Genomic DNA, 20,975 nt, shown 5'->3' on the forward strand with positions numbered 1-20,975 from the left:
TAATGTTTTTCTTAAAAAGATAATAATTGAAACTCTCACTTTCATTAAGTGTATAAATTTTATATACGAAATCAATTTAATAAATATGCACAAAAAAAAAAATCATACGAAGATGTAATAAAAAAAAAAAATCATAATCATGAATTTAGAAAAACCTCTAATTGATTTAGAATTTGTATTGTTTCGTAGAAAGAAGTAGTGTTTTTTTTTTTTTTTTTTTCCATTTGTTTTATTTAAAAAGCTTTTGCTATTGAGTTAATAGTTCATAAATTTATGTATTATTTATTTTTTAAGGAATTTACTATTTATAAAAACATTTTAATAAAAAAAATATCTAAGAGAGAGCATGTTTAATGATGAAACGAAGCATTTTTTTTATTAATATACAAGTATACATTACACTACCTTATGTTGTATTATTGAAGATATTGAAGACACCTTCCAGGAAATCAAAATCGTGGATGGATGAGAGAAAAATAAAAGAAGGTTGAAAATAACCAAAAAAGAGTCCGTACAGGCAGTAGGTGGAGTATCGCATTCACGTTGTCCTTAGAATGCCAAGCAACGAAGTGTCTGTACCTGTTTGTTTGTGTATTATGGAAGGCTTTGTTTGTTCTCTGGATTTTAAAGAAGAAAAAGCAAAAAATAAGAGGTAAGAGTTGAAGTTATTGAGGGAACAAAAATCCCTACCACTCTCACTTTCAATCTGTTCTTATTAAATATCAATACCTATATAAATATCAATAATTTTCGCGTAAAAATTAAATAAAATTTTCAAATTCACTGTATTATTTTTTTCTTTTTGAAAATGAAAGTAGATTTAAACAGCTCATATTATTAGAATTAAATATTTATAAAGTATTGTAAGAGGGCGTGCTCTCCGATAGATTATATGAGCAACCTAGTTCATTGATTTTCTAAAAAAAAGAAAGAAAAAAGACATGTTTAATAGCTCACTCAATAGAGCTTTTTATAATCAAGAACAGTTAAACCAAAATAAGATAAATCCAAATTGTAAAATGTAGATAAATTCACGATACTAAGTTAGTAGATAAACATTTCTTATTAGATGTATAAATGTTTTATGTTTTATAAATAAATATATATATATAATCTCTATACATGTAAGTTAGAATATTTTTTTATTGTAAATTAAAAAGAAATACCAATTCAATTTAGATCTAATATATGTATAAAATATGATATTTATGCCTCCCTTGATGAGTTGATGTTGATTCTTAAAGGGATAGCAACGTTATCAAAAGGCCAAGTGCTGCAGCTTTTGCTTTCTCTTTTCTATTTCTTTAGTATATACTCTCACTTTCTATAGAGATTGAAATTGAAAGATGCACTTAGTTTGAGGGACTGAGATTCATTCATCTGCAAATTTAATGTTAATTGCTTGGCTAAACTGCATTAATATTTTTATGTTCGTATGTTTAATTAGTTAGAAGTAATCAATATTAAAAAGAGGAAGAAAACAAAAGAAAGAAGTATATTTGAAGGCTTTGCATAAATTTAGATGAGTTTTCTGGAAAATGAAATTAGAAAATTGGAACAATTTAATTCTTCTATTCTCTGTCAGTTTGTGTTGGCTTTTAGCAATTAATATTTTTGGTCCAACTATTTCAATGATTGATTCATGTATGCTTACTAACATTCAATCCACACGAAGCTAAAACTTTCTTATAGTCCAGTTGCGCTACCACTATATCATGCTCTCATCGGATCGATCCGTTAAGGGGTATCCGTTGTATTCATGAGAAGCGAACCATTAAACTCAATAAAGATAAAATAGTGGAAAACCTTTCATCTCAATATTCATAAAGATCAAATTTTAAACCTCATTTGAAGAAATAACAAAACATATATATTAAATAAAGATATATTAGAGAATTAAGAAATCAATTGTAGGCCTATAATTTGAGAGAAATGAAAGAACAAAATTAAATATATTCTTAGTGTAAATATTTTAGAAACGCATTTAATTATATTGTGTTATATTTGATTGTGGCTACCAAGCTAAGGGTTAAGAGTTTTTGAATTCTGAATTCTTGGAATATATTGTAAAAACAAAATAATGATCACTATATTACTGACATAACTGTGGATGTCCTTAGACCATAGCCTTCAAGGAGATGCAGATGGTTGAATTGAATTCAAATAAAATGGTGTATGATGGTGAGTTTTGCTACATCTGTTGTCAATCCATGAAGCACCTTCAAAGGACAAGATTCTCTAGTTATTTGCGGGTGAAATTAGCTGGGGAAAAAAAAAAAAAAAAGAAGGGAAATTCACATGTCATTAGGCTAGGATTATAGCCTCTGTAAGGAAAATAGTTTAAAGATCGAGCGTTTTATCTTCATTCATGGATTTATTCACATGAATTTAAATTAATCAAATAAGTAAAATTTGAATGTCTGATGATTTAAATCTAAAATAATAATAATAATAATAAAAAGTTAAGGACTTATCTCTTACTTTAAAAAATTATTACAACTTGGATTTCTTAAAAAATTTAGAACTTGGAAAGGAAAAAATAGTACTACCATTTAAAACCACAAGAAGTGCTACAAGGCATGAATGCATTGCTTTGCTTGTGATATGCCCGCAAAATAAATGTGATGTAACATGTTTTGTTTTTCTTGCAATCCTCAAAAAAAAAAAAAAAAAAAAAAAGACAGCATTGTTAGATGTATTTTGCTTTCTTTAGATTATGAAATTGGCCCCAATTATTGACTTCTCGTGATCTTTACTCTTTTTTTTTTCCCCCCCTTTTCTTCTCTTCGTACAATTCTACAAGTGCTTTCAATGGAAAAGAACAAGAAATTATTGTTGTAAGATCGACCAAATTTGTACTCTCTAACTAGGTTTAAGGCAAAATATTCTTTCACCATATCATCCAAATCGTTTGAGAAAATGGGTTGTATGTGTTTGGCCATATGTAAGAACGCCTAATGCATAAACTGAAGTGTGTGAATTGATTGATTTTGTGATTTGGTATTGATTGTCTATTCATTTGTGGGAAAGGAAAATGAGCATGAAAGTCAGATTTCTGATTCTGGAATTGCCTAATATTATTTGTTTCTACATATGCGTAATATTTAAAACACATTCATATGTATTTTTTTCATGCTTTGAATCTCACATGGCTAAATATAAATTTTTTCTATATACTTTTTGCAGAAGTTTATATTACTTTAAATTTTAGGATGATATATTTTATTTCTAAAATTATATGAAATTTAGTCGCATTATACGCTCTTTCAATATTTGTTTAATTTGGATATTTAAATTCTAAGATCGATGGATCGACGATTAGATCATGATTGAATAAAAAATCAAAATGCAAGCAAAATTAGATCGGCCATTAATACTTGAGTTTCAGCGTATCAATACTAAAAAGCTTTAATACTAATCAATTAACTAGTTTGCTATTATCATATACCTTTTGTGGATTTGATGTTTAATCGATGTGGGGTTCTCAACACACCTTCTTCCTTATAAAATTTTGTCCCTTCTAACACAGAAAAATAATTTTATTTTTTTTGGTCATTATATTCAAATTGATGAAAAGTAACTAATAACGAAAATTGACAACCATTATTTTTCTCCATTATTTTCTTTTCTTTATTCTCTAGACAAATTGTCAAGAGTTCAGCAAAAATATCGTAAAAAATTATGACTTGTTTTATTTTGTGATTAGAGATGACGGTTTCACCCAATCTGACGGGTACATAATGTGACCCAATTTTAATGGGTTCGGATAGTGAATAAATGCAATCAAGACAAGTTCAAATTCAATGAGAAAGGTCTTTGTTATCCGTTTAATTAATATTTTAAAGATATTTGAAATAATTATTTTTCTAAAAAGAAAAAAAATATATACACCTTTTTAATTATAATTAATACTATGATTCTATTTAATATTGATATTATTTTTTTATTAAGTTAAAATATAATGTTATAAAATTTACTTTTTTATTTTTAAAAATAAAAACATAAAAGAATCTTTTTAATGTTAAATGATTCGGGCATTTAAAGGATAATGAAAAGAATTCAAATAATAAAAATAAATTTCTAAATGAGTTCAAAATATGTTGAGGTACCTAATTTATAATCAAATTTAGATTTAAATAGTGAATTTTAAGTGCATATTTGACCAGCTGTCATCTTAATTGGATTTTTTTTTAAATGTCTAAAACTCAAGATTTATTTATTTATTTTTTTATCATTAGGCTTAGGCCTTTTGTGAAATAAATTTAATTGCTTTTATATTCGGAGGATTAATAATTAATTAACATTGATCAGTTATTACTCCCCGACTTAAAATTGGAACAATGGCTTTTGCTTCTTTCCCTACTACAATAAATTATTTGCATTACATAAAAGTTAATTCTTAAACTTTTCACTACTTGTACTTACCAAAATAACCACAAATAAATGAAAAATAATATTTTTCCATTTCTACAACTACAAGAAGCTACTGTATACCCCTTCGAACACGAAAGCTACCAAAATAACAAATGCACCTCAGTTGCCGCTAAAAGGTACCATCGTGCGCATTACGCACCTCCAAATTCCCTTTTCTGGCAAATCAGTTGATGTGCGCAATACGCATCCTGCTTATCCTAAACTCCAACCAATCAATCCAAGAAAAAATCATTAATTAAATTAACAAATACTAATCAAAATAATTATCCTCATTATAATACACTAGATAGTTAAGTAGTGCCACTGTGCTTAACAGCAGAGCGTCTCTTACTGTATTTTAATTTTTTTTTCCTCTCTCTCTTTAAATAATCCAAAATCAAATCCCTCTCTTTCTCTCTCCATCATCGCTGTAAGAGAAAGGGCCAGATTTAAATCACAATCTTTAGATAGAGAGAGAAAAAAACAGAGCAAAAACACTCTCTCTCTCCCTCTCTCTAACATTTTAGCTTCAAAGTCTACTCTCTCTCTATCTCTCTATCTCTCTATCTGTAGTCTATACATTTCACTCTCTGTGGTTAAGTAGCTGCTTACAATCACTGTTTCAATTACCAGATTTGGTTTATATATTTGTCGCCTTTCAATCTATACTCTCTCTTGAGAGAGAAAGCAAAAATCAAGAGAAAAAGAAGCGTTGTAGCGTGTGATTTGAAGGTGCTGGCATTTAGATCTTGGTGCATTTGGATGTGAGGCATAGACGGAGAGAGGGAGGATCAGATCGGACATGGCGGAGGTTTCCGGCGACGGAACGGTTGTAGCTGAGGTGAATGGTGGTGCTGTGACTGCTACGGCAACTCCTACTCAGCAGCTTACTGTTTCTGGATCGTTTAAGGAAGGGCCGAAGAGTTCTTCTCGTAGGAGGACGTCGGTGAGGCCTAGTTTCGATGCTGACAATGAGTTCATTACTTTGATGCACGGGTCGGATCCGGTAAAGCTTGAGCTTAATCGGCTTGAGAATGAAGTTAGAGGTCTGAATGTGGTTCGATCTACTGGTTTTCCGGTTGTCTCTGTCCGGTTTTGAGCCGGATATTTTTTGTTTAAGGGGATATTTTGAGTTTAATTTTTTTTTCTTTCCTTTTTCTTTTCTGCTGCAGATAAGGATAGAGAGTTAGGAGAAGCACAAGCTGAGATCAAAGCGCTGAGATTGTCCGAGAGACTGAAGGAGAAGGCCGTCGAAGAGGTCATCTATCTTTTTTTCTCTTACCTTTTTTTTTTTTTTTTAATTTATTTGTTTTTATTTTTTTTATGGTTTGTGGATTTTCAATTTCAACAGCAGCCGTCTATTCTTCTTTTTTCCCATTGGAAGTGCACTTATTCATAATCTTTTAGATATGGACATACGATTAATTATTATTAATATTTCTTGGTTAAATGTAAGCGTGGAGGTTGGCATTTTTGACTTATAGGATATTGTATATGATTTCCTTTGGGTTAGTCGGTAATGTAGATCCTAATGCCTCTCTACCATGTAATATTATTTAAACACCCATGGAAAATTAACTTTTTCTCTAAGTTGGTGAAAACTAATAGGGATTACTTTTGTCATTGTTGGGATGTCATTTCTCTACAAATACACTGCCCGTGTCAACTTTATCCGAATCATTTTGGTGATTTCTTCATCATCATTGCTTGGTAATCTTACAATGTTATTGACGAGCCATCGCAACTAACAGGATAATTATTTCCCAGAATACTATCTGGTGGTTTATTCTTCTTCCTTCATTTTTTTATTAGCAAATATATATTTTTTTATGCCCTGTAGATTAGCTGGTATGCCAGTGTGTTATTTGTCTACGGTCTGAAAGTGTTGCTGCACCCTAATTTATTGTTTTTATTTCTGCAAAAAATTTATGAATTTCATGTGGTTGTTGCGCTTAAATCAAGAATCAGAAGACTAATAAGAGTGTTTATTTAGTTTATTTATTTATCATTATTTTGCATCAGCTGTAATGTTGTTGGTTTCTTGTTACTAATTTATTCATTTTGTAATTTTTTTTCTATGTACTTTACTAGGACATAGACTTGAATAGCAGTCTTCTTGTTTATAATGGGCTTATCATGATTAAAGGTTACAAGTTTCACAAAGGGTTTTATTGCTTTGTGTATTTTTATCATGCAGGATTTATAATTTTTAGCATGCACTATTTAATTTAATACCTCATTCTTTTGTTTCATTCAGTTTGACAATTGTGTAGTTTAAATTGATCCTTATTTTGCCTTTTCTATTCTGATTATGCTGTAGCGAACTGAGGAACTCTCAAAGGTGGAGGAAAAGCTCAAATTAACAGAATCCCTTCTAGAAAGCAAGGTATTGTTTGGATCCTTTTCAAAACTCTATCAGTTTTGCTGATTACTGCCTCGGTGGTAAATTTATTTAATTGAACTCGTTTGCAGAATCTTGAAATCAAGAAAATCAATGATGAGAAGAAGGCTTCCATGGCAGCTCAGTTTGCAGCTGAAGCAACTCTCCGAAGAGTACATGCTGCTCAGAAGGATGATGATATGCCTCCAATTGAAGCCATTCTTGCACCCTTGGAGGCTGAGCTCAAGCTTGCTCGTCTGGAGGTATGTTATGTGTATCCAGCTAATTATAGTGATTTTATATCAAAGGATGTACTTTTTAGGTGATTGATAGTTCTGTTTCATTAATAAATTCTTTTGCTTGCTTTCAGATCACAAAGCTTCAAGATGATAACAAAGCATTAGATCGGCTGACCAAGTCAAAAGAAGCGGCTTTACTTGAAGCTGAGAGGACTGTTCAAGTTGCTTTGGCTAAGGCCTCTATGGTGGATGATCTCCAAAATAAGAACCAAGAACTAATGAAACAGATAGAAATTTGTCAGGTATTCTAAGACCTTGGATACCAAGAACTCTGGCCTGCTTTCAAATGTGTTAGAACTAGGATGTTTCATCTTCAGAGTGTATTCTAAGGATGAACAATATATTTACTGATTGTATGTATGTACCAGGAAGAAAATAAAATTTTAGACAAAATGCATAGACAAAAGGTTGCGGAGGTTGAAAAGCTTACACAGACTGTGAGGGAACTGGAAGAGGCAGTTCTTGCTGGTGGTGCAGCTGCAAATGCTGTGAGGGATTACCAGCGGAAAGTTCAGGAGATGAATGTAATGCGCAATAAAAATTTAAATACTCAGTCTGGCTGGATTTCTTTCACTTGACCTGCACTTTATGCAAGCCTAAAACCATGTGGTTTCTAATTGTGTTTCCAGGAGGAAAGAAAAACACTTGACCGGGAGCTGGCCCGTGCAAAGGTAACAGCAAATAGAGTGGCCACAGTGGTAGCAAATGAATGGAAAGATGCAAATGACAAGGTCATGCCTGTAAAACAATGGCTCGAAGAACGGAGGTTTTTGCAGGTTAATTTTGCGCTTTAACTTGATCTCTTTTTCAGCAGTTCCTTTTGTCGACTAAAATTGCCAGTTTTGGCTTTTGTCCCTTCAAACATTTCCATGCTCAACTGCTAGTGTTTATACAGGGAGAAATGCAGCAACTTCGCGACAAGCTTGCTATCACTGAGCGCACTGCAAAGTCTGAAGCACAGTTGAAAGTAATTATTTGATTTGGTAACCTGACCATTTGCAAATTACGGTATAGTTCTCCTTGTCATGAAATTAAGCTATAATCTTGCATTTTTCAGGAGAAATATCAGCTGCGGCTCAAAGTTCTAGAGGAAAGCTTGAGAGGGTCTTCAAGTAGTAATCGCAGTGCAGCAGAGGGAAGAAGTATAAGCAATGGGCCTTCTCGCCGTCAGTCCCTTGGTGGAGCTGATAACATCTCAAAATTGACCTCCAATGGCTTTTTGTCTAAGAGAACACCAACGTCTCAGTTGAGATCCTTGTCCTCTAGTACCAATTCAGTGCTTAAGCATGCTAAAGGAACATCAAAATCATTTGATGGTGGCACAAGATCATTGGATAGGGGCAGTAGGGTGCTCTTAAATGGGGCTAGTCCCAACTGTTCATTCAACCAACCTTGTGACAGAACCAAGGATGCTGAGGCAACTGATACTTGGAAAGGAAATCCTGATGAGAAGCCCAGTGAGTTCCCGGCAGCGGAAACAGAGGATAGCGTTCCAGGGATATTGTATGATTTGCTGCAAAAAGAGGTTGTAGCTTTGAGGAAAGCTGGTCATGAAAAAGATCAAAGCCTCAAAGATAAGGATGATGCAATTGAGGTCAATATTGTTGTCCTATTTGTGTTATCATTATATTATATTACAAGTCTGGTTGAGCTTTTTGTTCTGATAATTGATTTCTCAGATGTTGGCAAAGAAGGTAGAAACATTAACCAAAGCAATGGAAGTTGAGGCAAAGAAGATGAGAAGAGAAGTAGCGGCCATGGAGAAGGAAGTTGCTGCCATGCGTGTAGAGAAAGACCATGAAAATAGGGCAAAGCGGTTTGGTAATTCAAAAGGGCCTGTTAGTGCAGCTCAGCTTCTACCTGGAAGGTACTAAAATCAGAAACTTTTCAGATACTAGTTTGTATTGAACTAGTTGTTAAATCATGTAAATGCCATCTGTTCTTAAATCATGTGAATGTGTTCTAATATCAGCCACATTGTAACTTAAAACGATCAGCAAAGGCATATTACAGTACCATAGGAGGGACGCATCTTCTGTGCTGAATTAGTACAAAATATCAAAGATCCTAAAATTTACTAACAATCATTATGTTAATAAATTGCAAAGAACCATAACATATATCTGGAGAATGCTAAAACTTGTATGATATCCCTCAATTTGCTCAAGTGTTAACATAATTTCTCTTTTCTCTCCGAATATTCATGAAGCCGCTTTATTGCACCATCTCCTGAGGCTCTATCTTCACCTTTGAAATAGCTTTGCTCCTATATTTGGAGAAACTGAAAGAACCCAATTGATTTCAACACAAAGAAAACCCAAGTCCATGACGTTCCATTGGCTTCAAAGTGATTAAATAGATGATGAATGCAATTTCTAAAATGTTCCCCTAATCGATTGTAACCTTCAAATTTCTGATTTGTCTCTTTTCTTGGTTAACTGACTTATTTACATTTAGTTATACTCTGAGCGAGTGATATTTGGTTCATCACTCTGCTAACACACTAATCAACATGCTGGTTGTTACTGGACATGATATGGACTTGAGTAGCTTTGCCCGTTTTCTCTGCATTTTTGCCTTTTTTTTTTTCAAATGTAAAATATGTTTAGTGATTGCTTTATTTTTTGCTAATATGAAAACCTTTCTTAGTTTGAGCTACCAGCCCTAAAATGTCATTAGACTCATTACCACTAACAGGTAAAGGCTTAGATATGGCTCTATAAAATTCATAAAGATATGCTTTGGGCTCTAGCAGCATGAAACATTAGAGGCTTTTCCTTCTTAACTCCTTTTTTTTTTTAATTCTTATGCATTGCACAGAATCAATATTTGTTATCATTATTCAGTAAGTTACTTTGTGAATTACAGTTTAGCTAACAGATCCTCCAATTTGCGCAGAAGTGTCACACGAGGTGGATTAACACGCAGCACCCAATGACACGATAAATTCTACAATCAGAATCAGTGAGGCATAAATCTGCATAGGCCTTGTTCTTTAGTTCTTTCTTAATATTTTTTTTTTTCTTTTATTTTCCCCTTCTACTGTGATTGATTATAAGATGGTAACTCGCATGCCAATGACCCAGTGTGACTATTGTAATTGGCAAAGAGAAGTAAAAACTCAGGGAAGAGAACAGTATCAGAGGATGAAGGAAATTGGCATGCTTCTGACATAGAATGTTTTTCCTCTGCTTAGAGATCAGCAGAAAAAAAATACTACTAAAAAAGAAAAGGGAAGAAATTGACTTTGGGCTAACCTTTTGTCAGGTTTTTCTTTTGAGTGGGCAGTGGTTGTGTGGTTGTATAGGTAGCAGAGGTTATGGGTTTTCTGTTGTCTACCATTTTGCAGTTTATATTGTATTCTGCAGCTAGTGTGATTGTTGTCGGTTCAGGTTTGTTAATATTTTTGTAATCAGATCAAATACAGATCTTTGTGGTTGTGTTATTCATCTATAGTTTATTGTTGGTTATAAATCTCTCCAGATGATTGACTTGGTTTTTCTATTTTTATATAATGAGGAGAATTTCCTGCTAGTAACCTAAAAAAGGTTTCTTTGCAATCCATCCATTGTAGTCTTCTAGAGGTTAAAGAGTGAATATGATGTAAATGTCAACATCATAACTAATTTGAATCATTTATGGAAAATCGTCAGTTTAAGATTTTTTTTTTTTTTAATTTGGGGTTTAATTGGCTAGAATAATGTTGCAATTACGTATTGTATTTAAAATGTAACTGTTTCAAGATTAAAAAGAAAAATGTAAAAGAATGTCGTTAAATTAATAATCATTGGCTACATAAATTTAATCCTTAATATCTATTCCCTTTAAAAATTCTCAATCTACTAAAAGATAAATAAGAAATCACAGTCAATTAGTCACTACTAGTGACTCGCTTCAGACCGTCATTAGAAGTTTGGAAAAACTTTCCAATGACAGAATCTAATTCTATTATTTGTCCTAAATTAGGCAAAAAATATAAATAAATAAATTCCATTATTTGTCCTCAAGTTTTTCCTTTTCGGTTTTGGGCCCATTACAAATTTTTACCCTCTGATGTCAGATTCACACGTTAGTTCCAAAACTTAACAAATATTCAAATCAAAACATCTCCTTCCATGTTGGTGCTGTGTTGCATTGCACCAAACACAATAATACCATTACTTCTCTAAAACCGTTTTTCTCGTTTACTCTCTTCGTTTCAGATTCGACGTCCCAATCTGAACAAATCTCAATTTCTTTTCTGATCCAGGCACTCGTTCATTACTTGATCCAAATCGTCTAAATCTCATTTCACATTTGCTTTTTTGTACTCAAAGTGCAGGTTTATTGATTTGAATTGTGTTTATACATATTCTTCCTTCGCATTAGATCTCATTTGAAAAATGGCCACAATGGAGAGCTTGATTGGGTTAGTTAACAGAATCCAAAGAGCTTGTACCGTATTAGGCGATCATGGCGGTGAAGGCATGTCTCTTTGGGAAGCTCTCCCTTCCGTTGCTGTTGTTGGTGGCCAGGTATGTACTTAATTATTTTTTTGTTTAAAAAATTCTAGCGATTTGGTTTCTATATCAATGTTATTGTTTTTTAGATCGTTTTTACTATTGAATTTGGATTTGGATTTGCTGTTATTTCTTTATCAATGTTAAGATATATATTTTTTAAAAATTTCGTGAAAATCTAGAGTTCTGGGAAATCTTCAGTGTTGGAAAGCGTCGTCGGTAGAGATTTCTTGCCTCGTGGATCTGGTAATTCTTGGTCTCTTTGTGTGAATGTTTTTATTGTGCATTTCAATCTCGTTTTGATTTTCATTTGCTTAGTTTTATCAGAATAAACGAGAAGGAAAGAGAATCAAATTTTGGATATTTCCCTTTATGATACAGGGAAATGAAAAGCTATCTGAACTAAGTTAATATGAATGCAGCTCAATGGAGTGATGCTCTTCATTTTATTGGTTCTAAATAACATTTGAAGAACACTAAATTTATTTATTTCTTCACTTGTTTAACATTTTTGAAGCAGTCAAATTGAGTTGAGGCAACTCACGCATGGTAAATTTATCAGTCTAATGTTTTCCTTTGGCAGGAATTGTTACACGGAGGCCATTGGTATTGCAACTTCATAAGATAGAAGATGGAAAGACTGAATATGCGGAATTTCTTCATGCGCCAAAGAGGAAGTATACTGATTTTGGTAGGTTTAAAGAAGACTGATTTTTTCCTTAGATCATGACATGGCACCAAGTGTCTTACGTTGATAAGAAATATGCTTATTGTAAGGCACACGAAAATGGATTCCTATTATTTTGACTTATTAAAATGTGAAATTTTCATTGTTCTTGCTGCAAATACTTTATATTCAACTTTAGCATTGAGTATTTTCAAATCAATAGTTCAAGTTTATCTACTTATTACTTGATCATGTTAGGTTTATCGGAAAACCTATGAACTCATTAAAAATTTATCATAAAACCAAATGTTTTGACTGAAGAGACATCTTTGGTCTGTGATTCAGTTCAGCCATTGACCAAAATTCCCCGACAGTGACTGCATTGGAGGGCTAGTGTGAAGAATATCGATAAAATGTTGTTAGATGTTGAATATCTTCATATGGATCCTCCATCAGCAATTTAATTCTTGAGGATTTGGAGTACTAAATTCTTCCATATGCTATTGCTATCAGGCAGTGCAAACTCTCAGTTCATGCCAAATATTTTGATATCCATCACTACAATGGAAACATGGAAATAATTCCAGAAGATTTTTCCATTTTTATGCCAGTATTGCTAATTCAATATGTTATACAAATTGAGCTATAAGACTAAGAGTGGGATTTGCTGCTAGTTGGTCACCTTGCTATATCAATTGGCAGTTTGTTGGTCGGTTTGATGGAATTGGTGTTTTTTCAAGGCAATTTTTGAATTGTTTGAAATTTTTCCTTGACTTGTCTTCTTCTTCTTTTTTTTTTTCTTGTTTGTTAATCTCAGAAGAAAGATTAATTATTGATTAGGTTGATTGTTATGTTTTCTATGTTAAAATCATAGTTAATAAGTTTACAATATGAAATGACCATTCTTTTCCTTTTACATAGCTGCTGTGCGTAAGGAGATTGCAGATGAAACTGACCGTATTACTGGGAAGTCAAAGCAAATCTCCAATATTCCAATTCATCTCAGTATATATTCTCCAAATGGTTTGTATTCATACATCCTTTGTAACTGCATGCAAAATGAAGTTATTTAGTTGATTAATGACAAATATATTAAAGAGGACTTTTTTTTTAAGTTTCAAATTTCTTTTCCTGCATGCACTTAATGACATTCACAGAAAAAAGCAAAACTGAGTTTTATTGATTTTTCTGCATACGTATGCATAGATAGTTGTTATAATGGAAGGTTAAAAACCTACAAATTATTTCACTACATTGCTATGTTTTCATTTGTTATAAGAACCTCATTGCTCCTGTATGCAATTGTGTTGCTACACATCTTTGGAAGATTATCCTATAGAATGGACAAAAATGCATGTCTAGTAATTTGTCTAGTCAATATAAGTTATTGCATGATCACTACAAATTTTTGTCACGTTGAGTGCAAACTGAACATGTGGCAACCGATGTACACATCTGTGGCAGCTATTATTTTACTCTCTATTTTCCTTTTTCTGCATGTTTGCTTTCTCTTTCTTCCAGTGGTTTGTTATTAGAGTGTATAGTTGTACAGACTCCACATCTTTAATGATTGACATGGCTTCCCTTTGTTTTTCCCTTCTTCAGGGCTCTAGCCTTATGCATGTCTCTGAAGGCTTGTTTGTTTTATATATATTGGCATATGTATGTCAATGAAGCATGGAGGATTTTGTGCTATGATATAATTGAACTAGTTCCAATATGATATACTTGAACTAGTTCCAAACTTCTGTTTGAAAAAATGGCAATTGTTAGTTTCTGGAGTTAAGAATTTACTTCAAAATTTTCACCATTCTAAAAGCTCTGTTTCTCTCCTTCGGTGGTAGGTGGATTGGGTAGAGTGACAGCAAGCACTTGCTTGGCACTTCCATTTGTTGTTATCTTCTCAGTTTATTTTCCATTAACTTCTATTCCATATGTTTGCTTACCATAAAATTAATTGTTTATTGCTTTTTTATGCTTCTGAGTTATTCTGATTCTGTGATTTCATGGTGGTTGTTTATCAGTCGTCAACTTGACCCTCATAGATCTTCCTGGGTTGACAAAGGTTGCTGTAGGTAACTATTAAGACAATCCCTATCTTCTAGTATAAATTGCATGTAACTTTTTGTTTTTGTTTTCCTTTTAATTTTAATTTTATTGTTGTGTATCTAAATCACATTTTTTGCTTGTGAAATGATGTAACTTTGGATTTTGCGCAGAGGGACAACCAGAGAGCATAGTTGAAGATATTGAAAACATGGTCCGTACATATGTTGAGAAGGTAAGAATATGAGCTTAGCAACAACAGATACTTATCTTTTACAAGAAAGAAGATACCTGTTAATATACATGGGGTGTTTGTAGAATAATAAGTACTCAATTAAGCTGAAACAAATTAGTTACTGTATGAAGAGATTCTATCATAAATTTCTACAAGTAACAGAAAAAACGAGAATAAACTCAGCTGGGGGATTTCGGTAGTTATGAAGAATAGGCCACTTGTTAAGACTGGCATTCTCGTCTTGTTAAGACTGAGGCATGTTCGTCCATTTAGTATTTAGTTGTATACTTTATCCTCTCCATACTTGAAGAATTCTATGACCATTTAATCTAGAATTATTGACTTTTAATCTATGTGGTTTTCTTGGTTGAATTTTTTTTTTTTTTTTTCTTGGTTAGAAACAGATGCTGGTTCTTATGAATAGACTTGTAATGGTAGTTTTTCAATGATATTGGAGAGCATATCCACTGTCCTCAATTTAGTGTGAAATGAAGCAACATATTTCCATCATATGTGCGCCTTTTACTTCCTCTGTCAATTACTACTCAATTCTTTCTGATAAATAAAATTGCCCAAAACCAAATATATCCTTGGTTCTGTTCCAAAAAGCTTCAAGCATAATTAACTCTTCAAAATATGTGTTTATGTTCTTTTATGTTTTAACTCTTAGTGAAGCAACATATTTCCATCATATATATGCCTTTTACTTCCTCTGTCAAGTACTACTCAATTCTTTCTGATAAATAAAATTACCCAAGACCAAATATATCCTCGGTTCTGTTCCAAAAAGCTCCTAGAGTAATTAACTCTTCAAAATATGTTTTTATGTTCTTTTATGTTTTAACTCTTAGTTGTTTGTGTCATTTAGTTAGTGATTTTGGTTCGTAGAAAATCACTTGTTATGTGATAAATAATTTTGTTACTGTTTACTTTTCACATACTCTATCCATCTTATGTATTCCTCTCATTTGGCAGCCCAACTGCATTATATTGGCTATTTCTCCTGCTAATCAAGATATTGCCACTTCAGATGCTATAAAACTTGCCAGAGAAGTTGATCCTTCAGGTAAGAAAAATAGACTCTGAATATTTAAGCTAAAGTGTTTCCTTTCATAAGCATCTTATTTGGTTGGTTGGTCGCTTGACAGATAGAGATACATAATCTGTATTTTACTTGGTGTGGTTAGGTGAAAGGACATTCGGTGTATTGACCAAGCTTGACCTGATGGACAAAGGAACCAATGCTCTTGATGTATGCACTTACTCTTATTAGATGAATTAATTACTAGAACTATGCAGTTCACTAGCATGATCTGAAAAATATAATAGTATCCTTTTTGAATGATTAAGGTTCTAGAAGGAAGGTCATACAGACTGCAACATCCCTGGGTTGGAATTGTTAATCGTTCGCAAGCAGATATCAATAAGAATGTTGACATGATTGCTGCTCGTCGGAAGGAGCGTGAATACTTTGAAACAAGTCCTGAGTATGGACATTTGGCAAGTAAAATGGGGGCAGAATATCTCGCAAAACTTTTGTCCAAGGTCTAACCATTTCTTTTTTTTTTTTTTTTTTTTTCAATAATAGTGGTCCTGCATTATAGACTAGATGTTATTTTTACTGGGGATCTTCATTCTTCATAAATTTTCCTCCAACCAGCATTTAGAGACAGTCATCAGGCAACGCATACCAAGTATCATTGCTTTGATAAACAAGACCATTGATGAGCTTAATGCAGAGTTGGACCGTATTGGCAGGCCAATTGCAGTAGACTCAGGGGTAATCAGATAAGAATTTTGAAGATACTAGATTTCATGGTTGTGAATTAAATTATTTAATTTGACTAACTGGAAACATGCCACCTCTTTTACAGGCACAACTTTACACAATCCTAGAATTGTGTAGAGCTTTTGACCGTGTATTCAAGGAACACCTGGATGGAGGGTAATTGGGAATACATTTTCTTCCTCAGGATTAATTGAAATTTTTCTATATAGAAAAATTCTAAAATGGTCCTTTTTTTTCATTTAAAAGATGATTAAAAAGAAGGAGAAACTTATTCATATAGTAAATGTTCACTTTTTTTTTCTGGTTTTTGAGATTTTCAGATCAATGTCCTCATTTTAGTGTCCATATCATATTGGAAAAATCCAAAAAGTTTTTGGAACAACTTGCATATTAGATCAAGGTGGACTCAGATGTAACTTTATGATCTGGATGTTAGAATGGTTGTTCTTTGGTATATTTGACAATTTGGTCAACCATTTGAACTCATGCAAGTCCTGAAATGTGTGAAAGCTGCTATAGACTTTTTCCAACTGATAAAAATTCTTCCACTGATGAGCAAAAAAAAAATTATGAAAGGAAATTTTGACTGGTGGGACACGTTTGAATTATTCACAAACAGTTATTCTGAACATTTCACAGTTAAGTGATAATTTCTATTTTGCGGGTTGAAGGTGGGTTTCTTTGAGTGTTGTCCAGCTTCGTTGGAGTTTGTTACTTGTTTAGCTTGTTTTAGCATTCTTGTTTGTAGTTGTTTGTTCAGTTTTTGAGGAGGATCCCTTTTCTTTCATGGTGTATTCGCCTTTGCTTTTACAAAATAAAATAATTTTCTTAAAAAATAAAATAAATGCATAAAAAATTTCAGGCGTCCTGGTGGCGATCGAATATATGGGGTTTTTGATCATCAACTACCAGCTGCTTTGAAAAAGCTGCCCTTTGATCGTCATCTCTCTTTGAAGAATGTGCAAAAAGTTGTTTCAGAAGCTGATGGTTATCAGCCACATTTAATTGCTCCAGAACAAGGATATAGGAGGCTAATTGATGGATCTATCAGCTACTTCAAAGGCCCAGCAGAAGCCTCTGTGGATGCTGTAATTTTCTTACTTGAACTATACCTAAATGATTTTGAAATTTGGGGCGAATGCAATCTTTACTCATCTTTGTTCATTGTTTGTGCTGCTTCTTCTTCTCCAAACTTGTTATATATGTGCTCAATATTACTTTTCATTGTCTAGATGTTCTTCTATACCTACTTTCTCTAGGGCATGTATGCCAAATGTAAGGTGCATGCACGTTACAACACTGCTTTTCTCTGTCAATGATGCATCATTATGTCTCTTTGCTTTGTCGTAATGATTATAACTTATATTCGACCTCTCATTGTTAAAGTAAATCTGGATTCAATTTACCCAGTCCTGATTTAGTATTATCCATTCTTCTAAGTTGGACATAAAATGATATAAGTGATAACTGTTTGCATTTGGAGATTCATTGACTATAATAAATTTTCAAGCTTGAAATAGTTCCTCCACTGGACCTTGTTTGTTGGTTGCTTTTTTGTTGATGGTATTTGTAAGTAAAAGAATTCCCTTTTTGTAGAAAGAAGTGAAAAGGCAAAAGAAGTTGAAGTTGGTATGGAAGGAAATCATCTGATTAACAAAGTTGAGTCTATTTAGAGTTGAGGGTTAAGTGGCTTCAGTGGAAGCCGATATTTTTCTACATTTTTTGGCATTTCATTTCAAATGAATTGCAAATTTTCATATCATGCATTCAAGCAATTTGAGATATGTTGCTTGTTTGGGATGCATTTATTGAATGTTCAAGCAGGTGATATTCAATCGCTCTTACAACATTGGTGAAGGATAATGCTCCTTTTAAAGGGTCCACATTTCGGATGCTTGTTAATCATGAATATTCATTTAAGATTTGTTCGGTACTTGTTTTCACTTGGAACGAGGAAGATGATGGTGTGAACTGAAACTTGATTTTGCAATATTATTATCATTGTTGTTTTCATTTTGGATGAAATGGGTTCACAAGCAAGTTGTTTGAGGAAAAAGAGATTTCTTACAGTTATGTACTCCTTGCATTCAATTTGTGCTTACTAAAATCTGTTTCTCACAAATGGTTATTTTATGTTATGTTGTCTTCTTTAGGTGCACTTCATTTTAAAGGAACTTGTACGGAAGTCCATCGCTGAAACAGAGGTATCACTCTTTCTTTGGAGATGGATAAATTTTGGGATGCCAAACCTAAAAGAGAAATAACTATAATTTGTGCCAATTTTACTTTCTGGTGATTTCAGGAGCTAAAGCGGTTTCCAACACTTCAAGCTGATATTGCTGCTGCTGCAAATGAGGCTTTGGAAAGATTCCGTGATGACAGCAGGAAAACAGTTCTGAGGCTCGTGGACATGGAATCTAGCTACCTAACAGTGGAATTTTTCCGGAAGATTCACCTTGAAGGGGATAAGAACACAAACACAAACTCAAACTCAAATGCATCAGGCCCAAATGTTGACCGTTATGCTGATTATCATTTCAGAAAGATTGGTATGTGGTGCGCCTTTGTGATCGCATTCTTTATTTGGTGAACTATTATCTGCAATGTTTAAATATCTTGATCACTTTAGTTGTTTGGATAGAACTATCTGCATGGTCATCTAATTTAATTCATTAGTGTTTGTTCTCACAAGAAAACATGTGTTGTATGTGTTGTTTGGGTTCACGTATTAATAGCACCGAGTATAATTCCATACTCCTTTGATTTTCTTTCACAAAATGCTATATGTATGACATTCAATTTTTTTTTTTTTTATTTTGGGTATATATGACATTCAAAATTTTCTACCATTGTAATGATATCAAAAATAGTACTGACATATATAGGATAATTCTTTCAGGGTCAAATGTCAACTCTTATATCAGTATGGTTTGTGATACGCTAAAGAATTCTATCCCCAAGGCCGTGGTTTATTGCCAGGTTCGAGAGGCTAAGAGATCTCTTCTCAATCACTTCTACACACAAGTCGGGAGAAGAGAGGTAAAATCATCATAATTACATTGTTCTTGGATGTTTGCAGACGGCACACACTCTTCCAAATAGAGAATCTAAACTTTTTTTAATATTCCAGCTTCTAATTCTTAAATTAAAAATGTAAAATCAGAGATGTTAGGCTTAGATGTAAGAATCTCTAGTAATTTAAAATGCCTAACAAGATAAAAATGCATTTCTTCTAGTGAGAGTAAACAATTTGACTACCTTAAAAATTTGCCTAAAGCTCAAAACTCTTTATGGAACAAGCAAATTGTAAAAGTGTTGATTTTTTATATTTTCCGAAGCTTACGTTGATAAAATCTTTTGACTTCTTTATTTGGATGGACAAAGAGGAAGATTACTTTTCCCTAAAAATGATTTTGAATCCTATATTGGCTTTTGCACAGAAGGAACGGCTTGGTGCAATGTTGGATGAGGATCCACAACTCATGGAAAAGAGAGCTACCATAGCAAAAAGGCTTGAATTATACAAGTCAGCCAGGGATGAGATTGATTCAGTGGCATGGAAATGATATAGATATTTTTGCACAAGTTTCATGCCACAAATTTTTTCCCCTTTTTACATTTACAGGCTAGATTCTTATTTGAGAACCAAATTGCATATTCTTCTGTGCTTGATAATGATCGAGTTCTCTACGAAAAATTCGGTATGATAGTAGATTTTTCTCAAAGATTTTGCTCCATAATAGTTGGATATTACAGTGTCCCTTCGAATTAATCTCAATCAATCATGATGTACCACTGCAAGTTTCTTAGGATGGAAAGAAATTACATTGTGTTGTAAAAACTCTACTGTTGTTGTACGATTTACAGACACCAAATTGGAAACTGGACTTCGAATAAGCAAATTTTGTTTCATTTTATTTAACGTTCCAAATAGTAAAATTAGATCAATCATATATATTACACGAGTATAAAAAAATAGAGACAATGGTTGACTTGACGCATAATAATGTTGGAAGATTTGGGTTAACGGCATTGGATGAATTGGTCAGAGGAAAAAGAAGAAAGATTTAGCATACGATCTTAGATACTAAAATTTGTTTTGTCCGAAATAAATAGGAACAGATGAATTCACTGATTAATATATATAGGCATCTTTTATCTAGAAAGTGCCAAGTAGAATTAGAAAAGTCAAGTTATAGCACGTAAGATTTTAAAATGCTTTAATTTGTAAATAAATGCAAAGTATAAATGGTAAGACATAATAATCAATAATATAATAAGAAACAATAATCATTTAATTTAATAAAGATTAAATAAATAATTAGCATAAAATAATCATTTCAAAATCATAAATTTTTGTTTGACTATATAAATAAATAAAATTAAATAGAATATTTTATTTTGTAACATTATTATTATTATTATTATTATTATTATATTTTTTCAAAAATGATTTATTATCATAATTACAATTCATAAAATTTTTAACTATATTTATTAAATTAAATTTAAACATTACAAATTCTAAAGTTATTTATTTACAAATCAATTTAATAAAAATTGAGATATAAAAATTTAAATTACATATTAAAAATCAATATTTATTAAATTATCTATGCATAGCACAAATATATAACCATAGAACCG

General features: G+C 32.5%; 2 protein-coding genes across 2 annotated transcripts; both read left to right on the forward strand.

The window, feature by feature from the left end:
• The first annotated feature begins 4,728 nt into the window (after positions 1–4,728).
• Positions 4,729–10,229, forward strand: LOC105634124 (microtubule-associated protein 70-2). The gene is made up of 11 exons (XM_012216918.4): positions 4,729–5,459; positions 5,586–5,671; positions 6,734–6,799; positions 6,886–7,056; positions 7,164–7,334; positions 7,461–7,616; positions 7,722–7,868; positions 7,988–8,059; positions 8,150–8,686; positions 8,772–8,959; positions 9,991–10,229. The coding sequence occupies exons 1-11, from the start codon at positions 5,216–5,218 to the stop codon at positions 10,028–10,030; spliced, it is 1,878 nt and encodes a 625-aa protein (XP_012072308.1). The 5' UTR covers positions 4,729–5,215; the 3' UTR covers positions 10,031–10,229.
• Positions 10,230–11,164: 935 nt separating this feature from the next.
• On the forward strand, positions 11,165–20,245 carry DL1C (DYNAMIN-like 1C). Its single transcript, XM_012216921.4, has 16 exons — positions 11,165–11,606; positions 11,774–11,837; positions 12,175–12,282; positions 13,180–13,281; positions 14,283–14,333; positions 14,478–14,539; positions 15,515–15,605; positions 15,727–15,791; positions 15,890–16,084; positions 16,200–16,319; positions 16,414–16,484; positions 17,191–17,416; positions 18,482–18,532; positions 18,631–18,877; positions 19,228–19,367; positions 19,769–20,245. Exons 1-16 carry the CDS (start codon positions 11,475–11,477, stop codon positions 19,892–19,894), a joined length of 1,851 nt encoding a protein of 616 aa, XP_012072311.1. The 5' UTR covers positions 11,165–11,474; the 3' UTR covers positions 19,895–20,245.
• Positions 20,246–20,975: the final 730 nt, after the last annotated feature.

Source organism: Jatropha curcas, chromosome 11, assembly GCF_041381405.1.
Source record: "Jatropha curcas cultivar XTBG-Jc1 chromosome 11, XTBG_Jcur_1.0, whole genome shotgun sequence".
Taxonomy (NCBI): domain Eukaryota; kingdom Viridiplantae; phylum Streptophyta; class Magnoliopsida; order Malpighiales; family Euphorbiaceae; genus Jatropha; species Jatropha curcas.

Coding starts and splice junctions, on each gene's coding strand:
- LOC105634124 (XM_012216918.4), top strand. CDS start 5,216: ATGGCGGAGGTTTCCGGCGACGGAACGGTTGTAGCTGAGGTGAATGGT. Junction 5,672..6,733: donor AGGAGAAGGCCGTCGAAGAG/GTCATCTATCTT, acceptor ATTATGCTGTAG/CGAACTGAGGAACTCTCAAA. Junction 6,800..6,885: donor AATCCCTTCTAGAAAGCAAG/GTATTGTTTGGA, acceptor ACTCGTTTGCAG/AATCTTGAAATCAAGAAAAT.
- DL1C (XM_012216921.4), top strand. CDS start 11,475: ATGGCCACAATGGAGAGCTTGATTGGGTTAGTTAACAGAATCCAAAGA. Junction 11,607..11,773: donor TTGCTGTTGTTGGTGGCCAG/GTATGTACTTAA, acceptor GTGAAAATCTAG/AGTTCTGGGAAATCTTCAGT. Junction 15,792..15,889: donor AAGGAACCAATGCTCTTGAT/GTATGCACTTAC, acceptor TGAATGATTAAG/GTTCTAGAAGGAAGGTCATA.